At 55.5% G+C, this 22,028-nt stretch overlaps 7 protein-coding genes across 7 annotated transcripts; 3 read left to right on the top strand and 4 right to left on the bottom strand.

Annotated features, from left to right (window-relative positions):
• Positions 1–71: 71 nt before the first annotated feature.
• Positions 72–2,876, bottom strand: N7482_002448 (uncharacterized protein; the record flags this gene model as incomplete). The annotated part of the gene is made up of 1 exon (XM_056684573.1): positions 72–2,876. One exon carries the CDS (start codon positions 2,874–2,876, stop codon positions 72–74), a length of 2,805 nt encoding a protein of 934 aa, XP_056548179.1.
• Positions 2,877–3,176: 300 nt separating this feature from the next.
• On the bottom strand, positions 3,177–4,768 carry N7482_002447 (glycoside hydrolase family 5 protein; the record flags this gene model as incomplete). The annotated part of the gene is made up of 4 exons (XM_056684572.1): positions 3,177–3,842; positions 3,905–4,285; positions 4,351–4,615; positions 4,671–4,768. The coding sequence occupies 4 exons, from the start codon at positions 4,766–4,768 to the stop codon at positions 3,177–3,179; spliced, it is 1,410 nt and encodes a 469-aa protein (XP_056548178.1).
• Positions 4,769–5,253: 485 nt separating this feature from the next.
• Positions 5,254–7,945, bottom strand: N7482_002446 (putative APSES transcription factor (MbpA); the record flags this gene model as incomplete). The annotated part of the gene is made up of 3 exons (XM_056684571.1): positions 5,254–5,933; positions 5,991–7,644; positions 7,703–7,945. 3 exons carry the CDS (start codon positions 7,943–7,945, stop codon positions 5,254–5,256), a joined length of 2,577 nt encoding a protein of 858 aa, XP_056548177.1.
• Positions 7,946–8,306: 361 nt separating this feature from the next.
• Positions 8,307–9,323, top strand: N7482_002445 (uncharacterized protein; the record flags this gene model as incomplete). The annotated part of the gene is made up of 1 exon (XM_056684570.1): positions 8,307–9,323. One exon carries the CDS (start codon positions 8,307–8,309, stop codon positions 9,321–9,323), a length of 1,017 nt encoding a protein of 338 aa, XP_056548176.1.
• Positions 9,324–10,046: 723 nt separating this feature from the next.
• On the bottom strand, positions 10,047–10,735 carry N7482_002444 (putative glutamine-serine rich protein MS8; the record flags this gene model as incomplete). Its single annotated transcript, XM_056684569.1, has 2 exons — positions 10,047–10,469; positions 10,601–10,735. 2 exons carry the CDS (start codon positions 10,733–10,735, stop codon positions 10,047–10,049), a joined length of 558 nt encoding a protein of 185 aa, XP_056548175.1.
• Positions 10,736–14,322: 3,587 nt separating this feature from the next.
• Positions 14,323–15,985, top strand: N7482_002443 (sugar transporter family protein; the record flags this gene model as incomplete). Its single annotated transcript, XM_056684568.1, has 3 exons — positions 14,323–14,508; positions 14,568–15,242; positions 15,335–15,985. The coding sequence occupies 3 exons, from the start codon at positions 14,323–14,325 to the stop codon at positions 15,983–15,985; spliced, it is 1,512 nt and encodes a 503-aa protein (XP_056548174.1).
• A 1,654-nt stretch (positions 15,986–17,639) lies between these two features.
• On the top strand, positions 17,640–21,166 carry N7482_002442 (uncharacterized protein; the record flags this gene model as incomplete). The annotated part of the gene is made up of 3 exons (XM_056684567.1): positions 17,640–18,218; positions 18,292–20,655; positions 20,711–21,166. The coding sequence occupies 3 exons, from the start codon at positions 17,640–17,642 to the stop codon at positions 21,164–21,166; spliced, it is 3,399 nt and encodes a 1,132-aa protein (XP_056548173.1).
• Positions 21,167–22,028: the final 862 nt, after the last annotated feature.

The following is a 22,028-nucleotide window of genomic DNA, read 5'->3' as shown; positions in this document are numbered from 1 at the left end:
CACATCATCCTAAAGAATCTTGTGGACATAAATTCAATTCTCGTGAAGGATATCTTTTCGGCAGGTATATCCTAGTTGCCGGTAACTTCACTCTGCAGCTCTTTCAGTCGATCCCAGCCTTCAGAATCCTCCCAGAAGTCCTTGCCCTTGCCCATGACGCCACGCACAGCACTCCGGGCCTTGAACCGCCAGTCACGCATGACCATCGCCGACTCTGCACCATCCTTGACCTTCTGATCTTCATGATCCATGGGCCCGTACCGCGCATATCCGTCGCGAACAAGCTTCTCCGTAGCGCGCACGACGGCGGCCCACGGCTTCTCATCGCCCATCTGGAAAGCACCCTGTGCAGAGGCAGCGACGGTGGCCCGCCATGCCTTCTCGTGAGCGTCGAGCGCACGACTGGGGCGGTTGCGGAACATTTCGACGCGGGAGACAAGAACCCACAGGGCAGAAGAGTGGGTGATAAGAGGGACGATATTATTGTCCACAAGGGAAATAATCTGACCGGGAATAGTGCCGGTGCGGACGACAGGGCCATCGCCAGATTCAATGAGGAGGGATTCGTATTCGAAAGCTGTGACGAGGAAGTCGATGAGCATGCTCAGAATCGGAAGGTCAATGCATTTCTCGCCCTTCTTCTCACCGAGAAGCTCGATAACCCGCTTTTGGGCGGTGATCACATCACGGAAAGGAGTTGCCGGAGGGGGGATTGTGGCAGCTACTGTGAGCACATTGTCCCAAATGCGGGCATCGCTGTGCTTGAGTTGAGCGGCGCGCAGCAGGGCAGTCAGGGCCTCGCGTGTACGCTTGTGTGGGTCAACCTCCTTGACTTTTTGTTCGCCTGTGCTTTCATCAACCTCCACGTCGGGGGTCGGTTCTGGGGCTGGTGCGCGCAACATGGCGACGGCAAGGTTACTCCATGCCTCGGCATCGGTATCATCTAGTTGCACAGTGCGGGTGAAAGAATCGGCAGCATCTTCGTATCGCTGAAGCTCGAGTTGCACACATCCCAACGCAAACCAGGAACTCTGGTTAAGACGGTTGATGTGCAAACCCTGGCGGTAGGCAGCCTCGGCCTTTTCCAGCTCTGGTGGCGTGAGGGCCAAATAATGCCGGGCGAGGGACCGCTGTGCTCGGGCGTATCGCCGTCCGGAGATATCCCAGGCACGCTCGTACAGCTTCTCGTCCTTTTCAATGTCTCCAAGAATGCAGAATAGCCTGGGTGCATCCGCTGGTAGTGTTGATCGCTCCGGGCCTTCGAACTGCTCGTTCTCATCGTCTTCGTTCGGGCCCTTGGCTTCATAAAGCTGGCGGCGTACCATAGTTCTAGCTTTGGCCTCCTGTTCCGTTGCAGCGTAGCAAAGTGCAGCCTCAGCCCACATCTGAAGCCTCTCATAGATTTCAAGGGCAGTCCGAAGACCACCCAGCTCAACCCAACGTTTGGCTAGTTCGGCTTCAAGATTCCATCGGGTCGAGAAGTTCATAAGCCAAATGTATTCCATTCGATCAGCGGCAGGAGCCGATTCAGACTTCTCCGGCCGCGGAAGGAAGGTGGTGGGGTCAGAAGACGGCTGCTGGGCGGCGGAGTCGTCTGTTGCGGTATCCGCGATGACTTGATCAACAAGTGCCTGCATCTGCAGAACAGACCTCTCGACTGTACGCGAGCGGAAGCCCTCCACGCGACTACGAACCAACAGGGCCTCTGTGTAGATCTGCCAATTCGAGCTCCCCCCTTCTAAAACTCGAGTGGCGTAAGGTTGTGTTTCCTCGCGCGTCAGACCGTTCTCGGGGGCGGTGTTGGTGATAGCGGACGCCATAGCCAGCAGGATGGCCGAGTCCACAGGGTCAAGAATTGGTTGCTCATTCGGATCAACAGACTGTAGGGCCGGAGAGAGCTCATCTGAGACAGTCGTCAATTTCTTATCGGCAAAGGAAATGGCTTCGAGGAGGGTATCATCATTCAAATCCAGGTTTTTAGGACCAGAAGGCTCCCCTGACTTGGCTGCTGAATTTATATCGGCACTCTTTGCCACAACCACAAGCTGACTGATGTCGCGGTCCTGGAACTTTGTCCGCTTTCCCAGCTTTCCAGTCAAGGCGAACTCGAAGTTCCGGACCTGGGAAGCCTGATCTAGATCCGCCCGTGCTTTCCCATCAAATCCATGATGGGTGTTTATGATAGCCCGCTCCAGCAAGAACCGACCCTTCTCTTCAGTATCAAGCTCTACCTTAGCCAATTCCTCCAGGCCATGATAAATCTCATCCTGCAAAGTGCTCGTAACCTCGGAGAGCATCTTCTGGTGAAGGAAGTTGACGCGCACGCGCGCAGTCTTCGCCAACACTGATCCTTCATTGTTTGCATTGACCAGCAAAGCCTTGGCGACTGAGAAGAGCTCCGAGTTGGGCGTGAGCTTATAAGCTGCTTCTCCATCCACGGAAAGATCACGGATTATCTTGGCCCGCACGGCTCGAAGGGTGGCGGTATCGCTGCGCAGAGAGGAGGGGAGGACCGCTTCAGCCGAGTTAAAATCTAGTGGCGGACCGGTGACGTTTGACTGCAGGAAACTGAAAAGGGCCGCAAGACCAATATGCAGGAGCTGAGATTGTGTCTGCTCGGACGTTAACCCCTCGCGCGGGGCCTCGAGGACGGCGCGGGCCTGGTCAGCAACGAAAGAGGTGTAGGAGACCTCGGCACTGGCGAGCTTCGCGACGACTTCGCTGTCAGATGCATCGTGGCCAAGAACTTTCCGTGCTAGAGGCAGCTCGAGAATCGGGACAATGTGGTCGGAGGTCAGGCGAACGGGGTCATATCGGTCCCTAAGGGGGGCATCAGAGATGCCGTTCAGCGTGGCAGGGTAGGCAGGTTCGGCCATGGCGATTGATCGTGTCAAGTCTCTCGTTCCAAATGGCCGAACTCCGGTTTGACGCACGAATCCTCAAACGTTGAAAGTGCGAAACCCCGCGGTCTTTTTCGATTTTTCGGCTTATCGATAGTGTGCGGATACAAGAGTGTGCGTGGTGATACGTTTCCCTACCAAAAGTAAAAGTGATCCGCGCTGTATTGCCACGCCCACATCAACACCCCTCCTTTTTGGGTTGTGCTTGCATGATACATGAAACAATCTCATAGATGATCTACACTGCCTCAACTAATCAAATATGTTCACATGCGTTCACTGTGATGCCTTAGCGTGATCCTTCAGAATATGATTCAACCCTTGACGCTGCAAACACTCCTCAAAATGGAAGCTCCTTGCGAGCTCCTCCAGTTCCTTCTCATCCATTCCCTGGAACAACGCGGCGAACTCATCCACAAAAGACGCAGCCAGGAATGTATTAAAAACATTACGAATAACGTGCATCTCCGTATTCCAGGGCGTGGGGTAGGTTGACTTGGCCGCCGGACTGACACGATCGATCCAGTCCACCAGCGGCCGCAGTGCAGCCTCCGGTTCCGGTGCTGGACGCTGACCCCACTTGTCCAGCCAAAACATGCGTTTCTTCTCAAGGAACGGCTGAATGGTTCTGTTCCATTTACTATCAGGGTTGGTGTAGAGCATACCCTGTAGGCCGATGTCCTTGTATAGCCAGATGGACCAGTTGATGTTGTACTTATCGTAGATCCGCAGTTGCTCTCCTAGCAGGTTGTACCGGGATTGGTTGATTGCTTCTGCATCAGCATCAAGGACTGGGTCGGCGTAGACAGGTCCGAATTCGCCGTTCCAGACTGGGGTGCCTTGCTCAAGCATGAACTGCGTTTTGCGGAGGTACTGCCGTTCGAGAGTTTGCTTCTGCTCCGGCGTACCTATGTATCGATCGCCAGTGGGGAATCCCATGGTCTAAGAAATACGAATTAATAACGTTGGTTCCAGAGCTGACTAGTGAAAACAGTGAGACCTACGGAGTAATCATGTATGGCATAGACACAATTGGGTAGCACCTTGTCAAACCCTTTCCACTCCATGGCAAAGGTATTCCCATCCAGCCACAGAATGTGATCAGGGTCGACGGCGCGAATTTGCTTTTCTATTCGTTCATAGAAAGCAGGGAGTCGTACATGCTCCGGATCACAGGGCTCATTGAGAGGATTGTAACCAGCGACGTAGGGGTTCTCCTTGTACCGAGCGGCAATCTGCTGCCACAGCCACACCGTTCGATCCTGGTGGTCTGCGTAGTCCCAGAACGCGGCATAACTGGTCGGGTTGTCCGAGTGCCAGTCTGGATTCTGGCCACCCGGCACAGTATGCATGTCCAGGATGGTGTAGATGCCGTGTGCAGCGCACTGTTTAGTACTTCCAATCAGTCCTAGCCGAATAGAATACCAATCAGGGACGGGAAGAGACCGACAATATTAATCACCCGATCTAGATGCTTGAATCCAGACGGTTTTATCACACGGGGCGCCATGTCATCCTCCAGATGACGATAATTGAACGGGATCCGGAGACAATTGAGGCCCAAACTGGCGAAGAATCTGGCGTCGGAATCGGTGAAGAAGTTTTCTAGCCATTTGTCGAAAAAGAAGTCGTATTTCTCTGGACCTAAGACCTTGCGCATGGCAGCACGGTGCTGCGATTCATGGCCGGGAAAGCCGGTGATGAAGTTCTCCATACTAGCATCGCTCAGCATCATATTCCGTCAAGGAGCGAGAGTAGAGGTCGCCATACTTCATCCATCCTCCGATCGCTGCCCCCCGCAGGACCACTTGCTGCCCATTGGCATCGACGATAATGTTGTCTTTCACACGAAGGATTCCGGTGGCCATGGTCGTGAGGTTTGTTGATCCGATCGAGATTCGAGAAGGGTTCCAGGATCAGCACAGACGATGGTCATTTCGAGCAAGCCAACGGCCCTTTTATAAGGAATTATCCGTCTGTTTGGACGGCGATTTACCCGTGATCAATCCTCCGGACCCTCAAAGTCAAAGGGAGCACAAACGCGGGGGACTGGGGGTAATAGTCAGCTGGGCGTGTCGGCAAAGGAACTAATTGGCCTGGCCAAGTCCAATCAATCATCGCACCGGCTAATTTGACTAGCGCATTTAGGCTGTACCGCTATGCTAGCCAAACACAACGAACCGCAAGGTTGCACAAGAATGGATGATCATTATGTATTGAATCGTAGATACAAGACATGCGAAATCGACATGAGAGCAGGCCAACCGGGTATTCGAATCATACAAGAATGCAACAAACGCCATTTCACAAAGCCGCCCGAACGCTTCAGAGGATAAATATGACAATTAGGTAGCTACCAGTCCTGTCCGCGATCCCGCATGAGGATCTCGATAGCTTCGTCCTCGGGAACAGGATTATCGTTCAACTCTTTGACACACTGGGTCAAGCCTTCTGCTGCCTCGTCCACTTGCTCGGCAGTCCAGCCTGTGCATGCCATCACCATGCGTCGGTAGTTCTGCCCTAAGATGGCATTTTTGGCCTTCAGGGTGTCAACCTCGGCGGTGATGCCGCTGTTCAGCTCTTGATAGCATCGGAGGCGATGGTCGAGTATATCTGGTGCCGAGAGAGAGGCCAGAAAAGCAACCTGTGGGCCAGAGAATCCGGTGGACGGGTCGAAGGTATCTCCGAATAAGGCTTCAAAAGCGACAAAATCAACACCGGAGCCTTTGTCTGCGTCACCGACAACGGCAACCCGGGAGATGTCAAACCCTGGTGTACCCTTCAATGTGCCTAACAGGCTTTCGGAAGACCGTTCCAGGTTTTTGATGCGCCGGTCAATTTCCACTCGCTCCGAAGACTTGAGCTTCAAATTATCCAGCTGCTTTTGTTCAATCTGGCGGGCCTTAGCAGCCTCGCGGATTTTAGAGTGCCAATGGTCGAACTTTTCCTGCTTCTGGGTCAAGCTGGACGCCAGGTCTCGGTCAATGCCGCCGAGAGCCTCTTCAACCATGGTGCTGATTTGAGACATCGCCGCTAAGGCGAGAGTTAGTATACAACGATAGAAAGTTATTCGGGAGGAGGAAACCTTACCATCAAGGATTTCCTTCTTGGACTTTGCTAGCTGGTCAATGAAGGTATCACTTCGGCCGCCGGCTTGCTGTACCTGAGAATTTCCATCCACCATATCGACACCAACACCGTAATCAGCAGGTCGAAGACCCGTGTGGTTGGGGATGTGAGGATCGGCACCGACTTCCAGAAGCTGAGGGACAAGCACCGACCTCGCACGCCCAGCCAGATTCAAAGCAGTATCACCTTGTTCGTCGCGCAGGTTGACGATCTCAGAGATGAACCGGCCAAGAGAGATGACGCCGCTGTCTTGTGAACCATTCTGCATGTGATCGCCATTGGCACTGGAGGTGATACCGCCATGTCGGACGATGAATTCCAACAGAGATTCAAGATAGTGTTTCGCGGAGACATGTCCGCCACCACCAGTGGCTGCCATAACAGCAATGTGATGCAGAATGGTTCGTCCACTGTAGTCAACCATGTCGATGGTCGGTGCAAGCACCTGAAGCAAACGAGGGAAGCTTCGGTAGTCAAGATTGTTGCGCGTCCCCACTGACTTTTGCAGCGCAGTCTCGCCAGCAGCATTGACTCGGGTGATGCTTGCTCCCTTCGCTACTAGCGCATGGACCAGCGGCATACGAGCAAGCATTGCGGCCCAATGAAGGGCATTGTTCCGGTACTCATCGAGAGGGAGCTCGAGGTCTTCACCAGTCAACTGCATAAGAGCGGGATGATTGGTGAAATCCTTGATGCGCTTGTCAAGAAACAGTGTCATGATCAGCTTCTGCTTCTGGAAGCCTTCTGGGTCCGAAGCAGGAGGCACGGCCTCAACACCACGCTTGTGAGCATCATCCATAGGCGGCGGCGGAAGATCAAGATCTTGATAGAAAGAGTCATTGGGCTCGGTAGGAGTGGGTTCGTGCATGGAGAGATTGGATGGTTCTCTGTGCAAGCCGATCGGTGGAGCATGGTGTGATGAAGAGCGAACACGCTTGCGTGGAGGTTCCGCGAAATCCTCGTGGTCGTCGTGTGCTTGAAAGCGATTCTGAAGGCTACCGAACCCGCTGTCGGAGACGTTGTACATACTCTGCTGGCTGCTCAATGCCATCTGAGACTCTTGGCTGCTCATCTGCTGCGATGGCTTGCGAATCACACTTGGTCGTCGGCTGTTTCCACTCGGAGAGTCAAAACGGGCTTTGCTGATCGCATTGACGGCTGTTGCTGCAGTCCGGGAGATATTCTGGAAGAACGTTCCCTGTTGTGGCTGGGACATGCTGCGGTTCTCTGCACCGCTGTAAAGACGCTTGCGCTGCGCTGCCATGGCCTGCTCCTTCGTAGGGGTATCAAGGGTGTTTTGGGAACCACCGGAGCCGTCGGGGCTCATATCGTACTCCAGCAATGGTCGTAGCATTTCCTCGACATGGTACTCGCGACAGAGCTCAACACCACGCTGGTAATTGACCCAGGTACCTTGGTACTTTCCATAGCCACCTTGAACCTTTTCGTGCTCACCGGCGGCAATTTCCTTCTCCAATGTCTTGGTGCGTCGAGCCTTGACGACACCAGCCACTTTCAGAATTTGAGTTGCATTTAACCAGGAATCAGAGCGACGTTTCATGATTGCGACCCCATTGACCTCCATCTCGTAAACAGAGACATTGGAGTAAACCGCCTATATGGATATTATGTCAGTGTTCAGGACTAGCGGCGTTAGCAGTGACAGAACGAACACGATAGATCTGCGGCTTGTAGTCCTCCTGGTAGGACATCATAGACCCATAATCATTCCCACCATCATAGTTGCCATTGAAGCTGCCACGAGAGGCGCCGTTGGAGACACCAAACGAGGACATTTGCGACCCTTTGGGCGGCGGAGGAGTCGCGCGAGGGGTGGAGGACAGGGATTGCGAATTGTTGAGAATGTTGTAGACTAAACCGTTGGCCGACCCTGTGCTATTCTGCGAATAGGACATGCTGCTGAATGTTTCCAGCACGATCAGCAGCGAGCAAGCCAAAAAGGTGACCACGGTAGGATATATTGGAGGTGGAGATACCGGATGGCGGGAAGACGCGAGCAAAAGGAGGCGCGTGGCTACCACCCTTCACCAGGGAAAGCGGCAACAGGCGACAGCGAGAACCATAAAAGAAGGCTCAGAACTAATCCGGAGCGAGCAAGAATGTGTCAAATTGGAGATCGAGACCGAGATCCGAGGCGCAATGCAAGGCAGGGCAAGTCGCGGGGTTGGGGGAAGAGCAAAAAGAGTCGCGTCCGTCCCGTGACACGCTTCGCCGCCAAGGTTTTCGCGTTTCGCCGTTTTGGGTTGTCCACTCTCCATGGCATCTACACCATTATCCCGCCCCCTGCACGCCCCAGACTCCATACCATGGATGTCTTTACTGCGTGCCACTCTGCGCGAGTGCAGTTACCTCCCTGACCCCATTGCTCGGGGCTACATGCGTGAATATGTGGTGAACCGCTACCGCCGATCTCGACAATCACATCGATCTGATCCCGAGCTGGCTCGGACGGCCAGGCATGGCCTATCTCTGCTTCAGAGAGCCAATGAAGGCTACCAGCGCCCACTTGAGAGAGTCCTTCTTATGTCATATGGTCGTATAGGGAAACGCCGGCATGAACTCCTGGCCCAGCTGATGAAGCCTCAAGTCCCAAGCGACACTGATGCCCTCAAAGAACTGGTTGCAAAGCCTATCGCTTTCGAAGATGGCTGGGAACCCCCAGAAATTGTGATGAGTCTTGCCAAATCCCAGATGCACAATGGTATCTTGTCCACGTCGCGTGTTCGACCTGCACTGAAGAACCTTCAACCACCTATCCCCGAGACGAACAGTTGGGGCAGACCCGTGTCTCGAGTTCGCCGAGTCAATATCCGGAAAAACTGGTACGGCAGCACATTGGAAACTCTACTGCCACCACTACCGGATGCAGAACTTCGAGTTTTGGATGGGTTGATTGAAGGAACTGTGGCCTGGGCTCCACGACCGCGAAAGCCGGCCACACTTACAGCGCCCCATGAAGATAATCATGGTGACGAATCCATCCTCAAATTCCTGACAGAGGGGCCTCAGAAAGGCCATACGTTTCGAGATTTTGCCAATGGTCGGCCGCACGAGATCACAGATCGGTTCATGCGCCGTCAATGGAGACGCATTTCGTGCCTTGTGCCCCGGATGCACTACAGCGTTAAGGCGAATAAGTGGTTCTTCATTTGGGATACTCCGAAGGTGATGCCTGAGCTGGCCTTTGAGGTGGACACCGAGGCAAACCCAGATCAGATTTTTGGGGGGTCAGTCCAAGGCCGAGACCAAAATCAAGCCCGAGGCCCCGTTTAAGACTCCCTCGAGGACTCAACGGCGGACCTTGAAAGGCTAGCGCTGTGCCATCGTCACAAGTCATCCGGACGCCTTGAACGTCTTCCTGTACTTATATTCAATATACCCCCAAGACATCTCAATACATATCTCAATCCCCGAATTGTGAACTGTCTCGTGCTCCCCCTCCCATCTGCTATCTCTTTATATGAATGGATCACTACAGATGAATTCCAGGTAGGATGAACTTGTCATATTGGAAAACGTAAACACATCAAAGCAAGAGTGCATCGACCAGCATATGCAAGCATTGATGCACTCCGAAACAGGGTATAAGAATAGCGCACGTCACCGTCACCGGGCCCAGCCGAATGCGGCGGCATAATCATAATTCCATCTCAATAAGCTAGTGGTAAGCTACTGCAGCAGCCAATCCCCGCCCACTAAAATTGAATCGTGAGGCCCTTATCCTCACCCTCATCATCAAGTCAAGCAATCTACCGTCACGCGCAGCGGAGGATCTGCCCGCAGCGTATGCAACTCGTCTCGACATCGCACCGCCTAGTTACTTGAAGAACTAGACGAGCTCGAGCTCGAGCTGGAACTAGAGCCGTGACGCTTGTGGTGCTTTTTCTTTTCCTTCTTATGCTTCTTCTCTTTCTTGTGCTTCTTGCTATTTCCGAGGGTTGGTCAGTGGCGAGGTCCGGACAGGCAAGAATCACAAAGCCAAGGGCGATTGCCAACTTACACCTCATGAGTAGCCATATTCATCCCAACAGCACCTAGAACCGCACCACCCGCGGTTCCCAAGAATCCGCCGCCCATCTTGTGGCCAGCAAACCCACCGGCTGCACCGCCGAGGATCGTGGATCCGAGACCCCTCTCGCCCTCCGGGCCGCCAGGGCCAGGAGCATATCCCTGCTGGGGCGGGGGAGCACCGCTACCGTAGTATGAAGCGTTTGCGCCACCCTGCTGGTACTGCTGCGGCTGCGGGGGGTAGGGTGAGTGGCCGCGATCCTGGGGAGGCACCTGCTGGTGTCCGTATCCAGGGCCGGGGTACTGGCCCTGCTGGTGCTGTTCATAGGGCGGGGGCGCGTAGCCCTGCGGGCCGTACGGAGCGGGAGGCTGGCCGCCATACTGCGGCTGACCGTACGAGTGCTGCTGCTGCTGCTGACAGAACAGATCCAATGTCAGCGTGAGATCTTCGGCTCAGCCACGCCGCGGCGCATTGTCCTGCCAACTTGCGCTGCACATTTTCACAGCGGACAGAGTGCAGTCTTTCTCGGGAGCCAGCTCACCTCGGGAGGGTAATAGCCCTGCTGGGGTGGAGGAGCGCCGTGCTGTCCATGCGGCGGGTAGTAACCTTGGCCCTGCTGTTGCTGACCCGAGTAATCACCACCGTACTGGTTGGGCGGGCCACCGTAATGTGACATGATGGAAGTAGGCGTGAAGATTGATGGAAAACGGGAAGGCGAGGAAATGCGAGATGGACTGAAGGGTAAGAGTGTGTGAGGAGCGAAAGTAAGCCCCGCGACAGCCCGGGAATGAGCAGCGCAATTTAATATTACAGTGGCAGGAGGCAAGCGGGGCTGAGGAGTTGATGCACCGCCTCAGATCCAGTCAGAGGCCTTGGGATCGACAGCACAGCCTCCTCTCCAGCCTCCTCCGACTCAGAAATCGCACAGCTGTGGCTTTTGAGCCACAGCACTGGGGTTTCTAGTTTGCGTATGCTTGACGCTTTTCTAAATATAGGGGTGTCACTAGAGAAGCATAGGAGCTCAATCAGAGGGTCAAGGTTAGCGTAGCGGGTGCCCCGCACCGGACACATGGTCCTTCCCCACGGGAACGTGCAGGAACGCGGTGCAGGCCGGGACCACGCCTGCAAGTGAGCCTGAAGAGATGCCTCCTTCTAGAGACATTCGTTCGTGGCCGAGGAAAAGGCACTTGTAATCTCATCATCCACCTCGTCTATCCTCGCTGCCAGGTTTTTTGCGGTGCCCCCACTATTTACATTGTCTCTCCAATGAGCCCCGCGACAGGACAACCCCACAAACGAACAAAATATCCGGTTCGTTGGGTCGATTGCGATATGTTCCGTGTCCAAATCGCAAATCCCTCCCTGTTTGGCCCCGTGCGAAGTTTACGGCATCGGGCGACTGCTCAGCAGTCGCGATGACGGCATTGATTGGCGGTCAGACAACAGAAAGCACTCTCAATACAAGCTCAAAGTGCGCCCTTCTATGGACTCAAGAGCCACAATGTCTAAGTTGCTCCCTACGATCATAGTACTGCTTCGACGAACTCGACGACATCAACAGCAGGCCATCCTGCGGCCACGGCCGGTGGCCCCAATACAATAGATAGGGCGTAACTTCTATCCGGCCAAGACAATACACCAGCTCCAGACTCATCTACAACTCTATGTAAGCTCACCATGGCAAGAATATCCAAAACGGATCACGGCTTCCCCTCCTGCTTCACCGACACGGCATAATCACAACCACAATGAACAGCCTCCCAGGCTACAAACTCACAACAGAGTCTTCGGCAGATGTCTGGGGCATCACCGTGCGGCGTGTTTGGTGAAGCAGGTTTGAGGGGAAGTGAAATGGGGATGGTGATGGTGATGGTGATGGTGATGGTAATGCAGGTGTGGGAGGTTGACCAGGCAGCGCCATGACCGGAAGTGCGGTTGCTTTCGTGGAAGGCATATGAGGCGATCTTCTTATATTCATATTACGAGACCCTATCCTGGGCCAGTGGCCTGATCCAACGCCAAACCAGGACTCCACCAATCCTAGGTGGGCTATACTGTCGTGAAAATGAAAAAAAGCTGGAACCTATATGATCCCCTGTTGCCCTGGTTCGCGTGCTGGGGAATTGGTGGCGGCCGGTCGGCCCTTTTCAACGGTGAGTTGGATGGAGTACCCCGGCTGATACCCCGAAACATCCCATTGCGTAGCGCTGTGGAAAGTCAAATAGACGGCCCCGGAATACTGCCCTCGATCGTAGTGGGAGGGCCCAACCTCTCGGCCATCACCACGACAAAATCCCGGAGCCAAAGCTTCGCGAGTTGTGGATACAATCAACCCCTGCGAAACAGATGCGGCGAAATGCTCCTATAGCATCGAGAGGGTTTGAAGGGCTGTCTGGCGGGGGTGGGGAGAAGCTTTGATGCCAATGTCAGGGCGTTCGGGCACCTGCAGCCAAGAAAGTCAAGCCTTGAACGTCGGATCTTGTCGGGGGAGATGTAACAGGCGCTGGAAACCTATGCACAATGGGTGCGGCAATTGGGGGGGGGGCTGTTTATCGCAACTACGTGCTAGGGAGTCCTCCCATTGACCAAGAAAACGCGTCGAGGGAATGTGGTGAAGGGCCTTCATCTCTGGAGTCGCTGCGAGTGGGCTATGTTCGAGCCTCTCGAAGCCTCTGTGATCTTGTCGAGGGGCATTATTCTCGAGTCTCGCTATTGCCTCGGATATCAATGCCCTTGGTCCGGTCGGCCAACGTCCGAAAGTGTGTTCAAGCCACCGAACACCACCGTTCCAACTTCGCGTCGCCCCTATGCCGCCAAGCTTCCCCCCGGTCGAGTCGTGGAAGAAAGGCTATTTGCTGGGGCCACCAGCCAGACAGAGCCGCGAGGCCGGCAATTTCTGGTCGGCGACCTGCGGCCATACGCTGGACTTCGCCCTGGACCCTAAATAACCCCACCTCCCACGACCAGCTGGGCCCAACCAGTCCAATTCCCATTCCTAAGCGTATAAGTGTACTCGCCTGCAGTGTGGACACCTATTTGCCCAAGAACTAGCTGAACCGGCAACTCCAGTGCCCTGTCAGCCCTAGGCCGATGTTCACCGATGGGCCGATAATGGCAAGTCCGTCGGCACCGGGCTGCGTTTGAAAAGACCCGCTGGGCGTGTGGTGCGTAGTCTGCAGACAGAGTGGGACGCGGGGGGGGAGGCGGGGCCGAGAGTGTGTTTTCATGCAGCTCCACACCAGGTCTGAGCAGATCCATGTCGGAGAAATTCTGACGCGGACGAAGTCGGGATAGAATGTATTCCTGCGACATGATCCTTCTGGCATCAGGGCCCGTATCGAGCAGGCAGCCACCGGGCGACCTCGGAGCAGGGGCCCCTGATGTGACGTCGGCCACGGGATTCAAGGCTGGCGAAGCTCTGCCCAGAGGTGTAGTGCGGAGAGGCTGGCCTTGGCCTGGCCTTGGCTGGAACTAGAACGATGCTCGGAGGAATCTCGGCATATACAGAAGCACACCTGATTGCCAGGCAATCTGGCACCTGTCGGTATCGAGAGCCAATCTGCATTGAGCGACGACATTGTTGGGGGCGGGAACTTTCGTGGGGTATGCACGATATCGGACACCTCGACAAAGCCGCTGTCGCTATTCGTCCCGGGAGTCCTCTGCTGGGTCTCAGTGGGCCGAGACCCTGTCCGAGAACCTCTCGGACAGGCCAGCAGTGCCGGCAAGAGGGCAGACGGAGTCGGGGACGAGGGTGTACGAAGTTAGTGGACCAACATCGCAACTTCCCCGGGCTGGGGGCCCGCCCTTCCCCAGAGTAAAGATCGGCGGGCAACTATGGGAGCTGCGTCGCCATTCGCGCCCGTCCCCGACTTGAAGGCTCGAGTGGAGGAAGCGTGACAACTAGCATCGGCTCTCATCCCCTGTTTTATTTGGAGCGGGGTTGCTTCGTCGGTCCCACCGACCATGGCTGTCTCGCGTGGTATTTGTTTCCCGTTGTGTTGACAATCCTGACAATCCTTCGGAGCACACGAGGGCAGCGTGGTATTTAGAGTCGCATTGGGCCCACCACAACTTTCCCGAGCTCCTCCCTGTGCTGCGCTTCCCTCTACCAACAGGAACAATCTGACTTGCACAAGGGTCTCTTCTGTCCATCGGCTTCCCACCAGCCAGCCCCCTTTCCTGTGATTCTCGGCACCCGACACGTCTCGCTCCCTCTCGGCTCCTGAATCTTCTCGCCGAGAGCCCGGCAGCGACGCAGCCATGGCGGACGTACAGGACAAGCATACGCCTGCCCCGGCCGTGTCCTCCCCCGATATCGAGGAGCATATGAGTATCGGGCGGTACGTTGCCACGCGCATCCCGACGTTGGTGCCGCCGATGAACCCGGCGCCCAACCCCTTCAAAGCGCTGACGCTGCTAAACCGCCAGCAGTGGCTGTTCTTCGCGGTATGTATCGTTCAGGTCAATGATGACGCGGAATAACGACGCTAAGCCATTCTATATAGGTCGCCTTCGCCGGCTGGACCTGGGACGCCTTCGACTTTTTCACCGTCTCGCTGACCACTAGCCAGCTGGCCAAGGCCTTCGACAAGTCGGTCACGGATATCACCTGGGGCATCACGCTGGTGCTGATGCTGCGCTCCGTCGGCGCCATCACCTTCGGTATTGCCTCGGATCGCTGGGGTCGTAAGTGGCCCTTCATCGTCAACCAGATGATGTTCATCGTGCTCGAGCTGGGCGCCGGTTTTTGCCAGAACTACAAGCAGTTTCTAGCCTGCCGGGCGCTGTTCGGCATTGCTATGGGCGGTCTCTATGGGAACGCTGCAGCGACCGCGCTCGAGGACTGCCCGTCCGAGGCGCGTGGTATAGTTTCCGGCTTGCTACAGCAGGGTTATGCGTTTGGCTATCTACTAGCCACCGCATTCGCGCGTGGCCTGGTCGATACCACGCCCCATGGCTGGCGCCCATTGTTCTGGTTTGCGGCCTGCCCGCCCGTGCTGATCATTCTGTTCCGGCTGTGCCTGCCGGAGACGGAGACGTTCCGCCGTCGCCAGGAGGCGCGAGCGGAGGTTCGCGGTGGCGTAGCGGCGTCGTTCATGGCGGAGGGTAAGGTTGCGCTGAAGCGGCACTGGATGCTGCTTCTCTACCTGGTCCTGCTGATGGCCGGATTCAACTTTATGGTATGTGATTCGGACGTCGGCACACCCATCCCTCCATATGGGGTGGTGTTTTTTGGGGGTGTTTTTTTTCTAACAAGCGACCCTCTATCTAGTCCCACGGCTCGCAGGATCTCTACCCGACGATGCTACAGAACCAATTCAACTTCTCCAAGAACGCCGTCACCGTTACTCAAGTCGTCGCGAACCTGGGCGCCATCACCGGCGGCACGCTCTGCGGTTGGGCCAGCCAAATCTTTGGCCGGCGCTTCTCCATCATCGTCATCAGCATCGTCGGCGGCGCCCTGCTATACCCCTATACCTTTGTGACCAGCGACAAAGTCATCGCCGCCGCCTTCTTCGAGCAGTTCATGGTGCAGGGCGCCTGGGGCGTGATCCCCATCCACCTGATGGAGCTCTCGCCCGGGCCCATCCGCACCTTCGCTGTCGGCACAGCGTACCAGCTGGGTAACCTGGTGTCTTCGGCTAGCTCGACGATCGAGTCGACTATCGGCGAGCGCTTCCCACTCCCGCCTACTAAGGCGGTGGCCCACCGCTACGAGTACGGCAAGGTCATTTGCATCTTCATGGGCTGCGTCTTTGCGTATGTGATCTTGGTTACGCTGGCTGGGCCGGAGCGTCTGGGACGGAACTTTGATGCTGAGCATGATGCGGATCTGGCGGTTGTCGCGGCGCACCGGGGTATTGATCGCGCTGATGGTTACGAGAGTGATCCTGAGAAAGCGACGGCCACACGCCACGAGTGAGATAGTGAAGGACCCCTCGGGTGTGCTGCCTGCCCACGTCGGATCGTGCTTGCTAAAACGGTGAAGTTGAGGCGTGAAATGATCCATTTCCCATCCCCCAAGTGAAGGGATGGGCCGATACCTTGATATGAGATAGGATGAGGACAATATGAGAATGAGATACGTTGGCCATGATGTAGCCTGCAGCTAGCTTTCTTGATTAATAGTATTACTTGCTGCACTTGTCTCCCCACAGTTCTGTCAATTGTCGATGTCAATGGATATCTATAATCATTGTCAAGGTAATGGTTCTAGAGGTGATTTACGTACGATCAACAAGGCAGTTAGCCAGCATGCCAATCCCGACCTACTGAGATCACAATGACCTAGTTAGTGGGAGGACAACCCCGATCAGATCTGCTTTATATGTTGCGCGCATCCCGGCGCGATCGCCGCTTGAACGGTGGAGCCGGTTTTCTCTAGATAGTCGCCACAAGAAAAAGAAGGGGCAGGAGCACAAGGACAGGAGAAAGGGAGCACACGTACTGTATACGGACGAAAGCCACCACAATGCAGAGTACCTTTTCACTACAGGGTATATAGTGCACGAGGCGTGGACGGAGCAATGTGTTTGGGGAGTCGAACTTGGACTGGTTGGTAAGGAGAGTGAGGTGTCTACCAAGTCTATCACGCAAAGGCGAAGTCACGCCATCCCGCCTGGTGATAAGCGCCGCCACGATCGTGCCTCCGTAAGAGCTGAGGAGAGGCTCACGTCTAGTCCTGCTTCTGGGCTGAGACGACTGAGTCTACTGAGATTGCCGAGGATGCTGGGATGAGGTCCTTCATGGCTGGGAATACATGGTTGCCTGCGGCAGCTCCCGCGTCTTCATTGCGCCACTGTCCTGTGGTCCGAGATACGAGAGAGTTGGGGGCGACACCTCCTAGCCAAGCACCTCGAGCATAGGATGACCATGCATACTGTGGTGTTGAGGTCGGTCTAATAGAGATGGTAGTTATTGCCGGCCGGGCGCCCTCTCCTACGGCGAAAGGCTCGGGAGTCTCGATTGGGTCACTCTCGAGCCGCGCGCCAAGCCTGCGAATGCCAATTCCGTCCAAGAGTCAAGCAAAAGAACCGAGTAGTGGTCATCAACTCGAAAGCCACCTTCCTCATAGTGCTAGTTGTGCGTACACGACCAGAAGTATTAATCGTTTCGATCCTTTTTCAGGTCCTACCGTCGACCGACTAACTATACCCTGTAGTATGCACATAGTCCCCAAGTTATGAGTCTGTAGTCTCCGTAGTGCTCCCCCTTCTCCACAAGGGCCAGGCCAGGCCAGGGACTTCGGGGACTTTTTTTTTTCGCAGGCCCGCTGGTTGGCGGGCACACCCAAGCCCACTCGCCTCGCTCCGCCAAACCTCCTGGCTCTTCCTGCTCTGCCCTGTCTCGGTCTCTTCTTCCACCCTCGCATTCCAACCCCCCCCTCCTCTCTTCCCTCCCTCTCCCCTCCCCTCCTCTCCACCCCCTTCCTCCCTTTCGTTTACCATTGGGTCCTGCGAGGCCGAGGAGACCTCCCCCCCCCCCCCCCCCCCCCCGGTGCCAAGATCCCTCGATTCCCTCTTCCCGTCTGTCCTGCTATTGCCGGTGCTGGATGAGTCCCGACTCCGCCTCCTCCAATGCACAGACGCTCGTCTGGCTCCCCGGTCGCGGACGACACTGACGATTCCCCGACACGCTCCCCAGACGATCATGGGAATGGTCACGGCCCCGGCAATGCCGTCGAGCCCCCCAACGACAAATCGCGGTCGCAGATAGCCCGCCACGGCACCAGCTTTGACCTCCGCCGCGATAACGGTAGCTCCACGCCGCGTTCGCGGAATTCGAGCCTGTGGCGCACCCCGTCTGCCCATCCTTCCAACGACACTAAACCCATGCCTCTGGGCTCTCCGCGGCTTCCCATGGAGGCCCCCTCCCCCGATGGCCGCCGCGCGCGCCAATCGAGCCTGCGCAGTCCTTGGTCCTGCTCGATTCTGACTGCGTTGACCACCTTCTTCGCCGTCGCGTTCGTGATCTCCATCGTGCATTCTTTTGCCAGTCGCCAGGTTGGTGGAGATGGTTGTGGGGTGCCCATGATGAGCCCGACCTTCATGCGGATGCTGGAGTTTGATACGGAGCACACGCGGTTTGCGAGCAAATACAACCTCTTTTTGTACCGGGAGGAAGGCGTCGATCCATACACGCGGGATAATATCGGGGTAAGCATGATCCGGTGACGCGGGTGTAAAGGGAGGTAACAGCTGCTGACGATGGTTTCTTGGGTGTTTTCAGTTGAACGGCGTTCCGGTTCTTTTTCTCCCAGGCAATGCTGGCAGTTACCGGCAGGTCCGGTCGCTGGCGGCAGAGGCCTCGCGGCATTACTACGATGTGGTTCGACACGACGAGGAGCGGCACGCTGCCGGCACGCGCAGTTTGGATTTTTTCATGGTGGATTTCAACGAGGATATGGCGGCCTTCCACGGACAGACATTGCTCGATCAGGCGGAGTACGTGAACGAGGCGATCTCCTACATCCTATCGCTCTATCACGATTCTCGACGAACCCGTCGTGACCCTGGCCTACCCGATCCCAGCGCGGTGGTTCTGATCGGTCACTCCATGGGTGGTATTGTGGCCCGCACCGCCCTGACCATGGCGAACTACCAGGCGAACTCAGTCAATACGATCATTACCATGTCGGCGCCGCACGCGAAGCCGCCTGTTTCCTTCGATTCGGACATCGTCCATACCTACAAGCAGATCAACGACTACTGGCGCGAGGCGTACTCGCAGACCTGGGCGAACAACAACCCGCTGTGGCATGTCACGCTGATTTCCATTGCGGGAGGTGCGCGCGATACCGTGGTGCCATCTGATTATACCAGCATATCGTCCCTCGTCCCCGAAACCCACGGGTTCACTGTGTTCACCTCGTCCATTCCAAATGTGTGGATCGGCATGGATCACCTGTCTATCACATGGTGCGACCAGTTCCGGAAGGCAATCATAAAGTCGCTCTTCGATATCATTGACGCCCGGCGCCCGTCTCAGACAAAGCCGAGAGCAGATCGTATGCGGGCTTTAAAGCGGTGGTATCTGACGGGGCTGGAGTCGGTTGCCGAGCGGACGCTTTCGCAGAAGGAGCCCAATACTCTCTTGACGCTCGAAGATAATGCAAACACCATTCTCGCTCAGGGCCAGCGGCTAGTTCTTCGCGAGTTGGGTCACCAACATGGTCCCGATGTGCGCCTTCTGCCTATTCCGCCGCAGGGTGTCTCGGGGAAGAAGTTCACTTTGCTTACCGATCAGGCTCTCGATAAGCAGGGCAACGTGGAGGTGCTGTTCTGCAGCGTGTTCCCGCTGAATAATGGCCGTTCCGCCATCTTTTCGATGAACCTGGATTTCTCCGGTGGTACTGTGGGCTCGACCCGGTTGGCTTGCAAGAGTGCAGCAGAGGATGTCATCCACCTACCCTCTTCGACGCGGACGTCACAGAATGCCTACGACCGTGTTCCGCCGTTCTCATACCTCCAGTATGATCTGGAGAATCTTGCGGAGCATCAATTTGTGGCGGTTGTGGACAAGGCCAACGTACCGACTCCGGGTTTCTTGGTGGCCGAGTTCTCCGACAGCTCCGATGCCGTGATTCGTGCCAAGGTTGGCCTGGGCACTCTGCTGAGTGCGGGCCTCAAGATGCGGTTACCTGCCCATCGGCCCATGCTTACTGAAGTGAAGATTCCGGCGTTGCACTCCAGTCTCCTAGACTATAAGCTCAAAATTACGCGGCATCCGCAGCAGGAGGAGCTTTTTGCTCCGCTCCTGCGCCAATCCATTCCGGATCCGCACGAGTCCAAGTTCTTCGTGAATGTCAACGACATCCATGTGAGCCTGCATGGTGTCGCGCCGTACATGCCGTCCCCGATTCGCGACTCGGCTGCTTCCAGTGGTGTATCATTCCACCTCTGGACGGATCCAAGTCCTGGTGAGACAGTGGATATTTCGCTGCAGGTTGATATCGCCAGCAGCCTCGGTGAACTGGTGATGAGGTACCGTACTGTTTTCGCCGCGTTCCCGCTACTTGTTGTGGCTCTTGTTCTGCGCAAGCAGTTCCAGGTCTACGACGAGACAGGATACTTCATCCCCTTCACCGATGGTCTCGACCGCGCCCTGCGGTCCTCTCTTCCGCTCTTGCTGGTGGCCATGTCGCTTCTGGCGTCTTCCCTGGCCACCGCCAAGGCTTTGCCCCAGTCCGATGACCCCTTCCACTGGAGGACCAACTCGACCGAAACACCACTGGACTTCACGAAGAACGATCTTCTCCTCGGCTCCCAAGATGCTTTCTTCTGGTTCCTCGTCCCGATCTTTGGTCTGATCAGCGTCGGCGCTTGCGTTCTGGTTAACTATGTAGCTCTCTTCCTCGTCAAAATCTTCTCCCTGGTCTACGGCGCCGTGAACAGCAAGTCGGGCTACATCCGCCGCGACGACAGAGGCAATATGCCCATATTCAGCGCTCCCACCCCGCGCCGCCGCGTCATCCACACCGCGATCCTGCTCCTTCTCGTCTCAACGATCATCCCCTACCAGTTTGCGTACATGGTAGCCTGCATCGTGCAACTCGCGACCACCGTGCGCTCTCAATGGCACGCGAAGGAAACAGTATGTCCTAATCTCATCCTATTCTGACCCTCCCCCCGCGCTAACCACCCCGCAGAGATCTACCTCCCACCTAAACTTCAGCAACTACGCCCACTCCATCCTAATCCTGATGCTCTGGATTCTGCCAATAAACGTGCTCGTCCTGCTCGTCTGGGCACACAACCTCGTTGTACATTGGTTCATGCCCTTCTCCTCGCACCACAACGTCCTCTCCATCATGCCCTTCCTCCTACTTGTCGAGACCATGACCTCCGGCGCTATGATACCCCGCATCACCACCCGCTTCCGCCACGTCACCGCCACGCTCTTCTTCGCCATCGCGATGTACTCCGCCGTCTACGGTGTCACCTACGCCTACCTGCTGCACCACCTGGCCAATCTACTAGCAGCGTGGTTCGTCGGCATTTACCTGGTCGGCAATGGGTTCTCGCCACGCAGGCTGTGGCGCATTATTGATGGCGAGGAGTCGCCGAGTGAGTCGGGTGGGAGGCATGTTAAGAAGAAGCCATAAGATGAAAGATATTGTTGAGAAGTCATTATGGTTTCTTTCCAAACCCTCTCCTTTTCTCTTTTTCTGGACCCTTTCGTTCGTGTCGGTCTGATTGTGACTCTGACTTACTGCTATGGTGTCGCGCATTGGAATGGAGTTTGAGCGTTTTTTTCTCTTGTTTTTTCTTCTCTCCTCTGCTTTTGCCTTGATTGTACAGAACTGATCGACCCCTCCTGCAAGACTTATCCCGTCACCTAATATCTCGACGATAGGTATTCATCACGAATACGATATTTCGTGCGAGATTGTGCGATTTATACCTACCCTTTTGACTTGACTTGACTACTATGCTCCACCACAGGCACCGACGGAGGTCTGGTGTATATAGCTCGAGCGATGGTGTCCTTACTCCCTACGCCGCCTTTAATCCCTTTTTATTACTGTCTCCCTGTTCCATGCAATCTGGACATAGCTTTTACTCTTTTTGGCTTTAGGCTAGGGCTGGTGCTGGTGCTGGTGCTCTGCTATTTATTTGACTTGGATGAATCTGGACCTGGACTTGGACCTGCGTTTGGAATGCGGTACTGATAGACCCGATTTTCTGAATACCTACTAATTGTCTACCTTTCGCCTGCCCTGAATGGAGTTGTCTGTGTATATTTTCTGGAAATTTTCCACGCCAATGAGGCGCTGTGTGGAGCAGGTGGATGTTCAAAGGGAAGAGGCATTTAATGCATGGACGGCTACCTCCTTGTCTAGAAATCACTTGTGCCCGGCCCAGTCTCCGGAAATAAGGACGCTAGTGGATTCTGTTTCCGCTTAGAATTGTTTCTACACAAGTTGTCTTTTCATCAGCCCAACTCCCACACAGTAGACCATTGTT

Source organism: Penicillium canariense (genome assembly GCF_028826845.1).
Source record: "Penicillium canariense strain IBT 26290 chromosome Unknown utg000001l_segment0_segment0, whole genome shotgun sequence".
In the NCBI taxonomy this organism is placed as follows: domain Eukaryota; kingdom Fungi; phylum Ascomycota; class Eurotiomycetes; order Eurotiales; family Aspergillaceae; genus Penicillium; species Penicillium canariense.
Note: the sequence above shows the minus strand (reverse complement) of the source record. Positions and strands in the feature narration are given on the sequence as shown.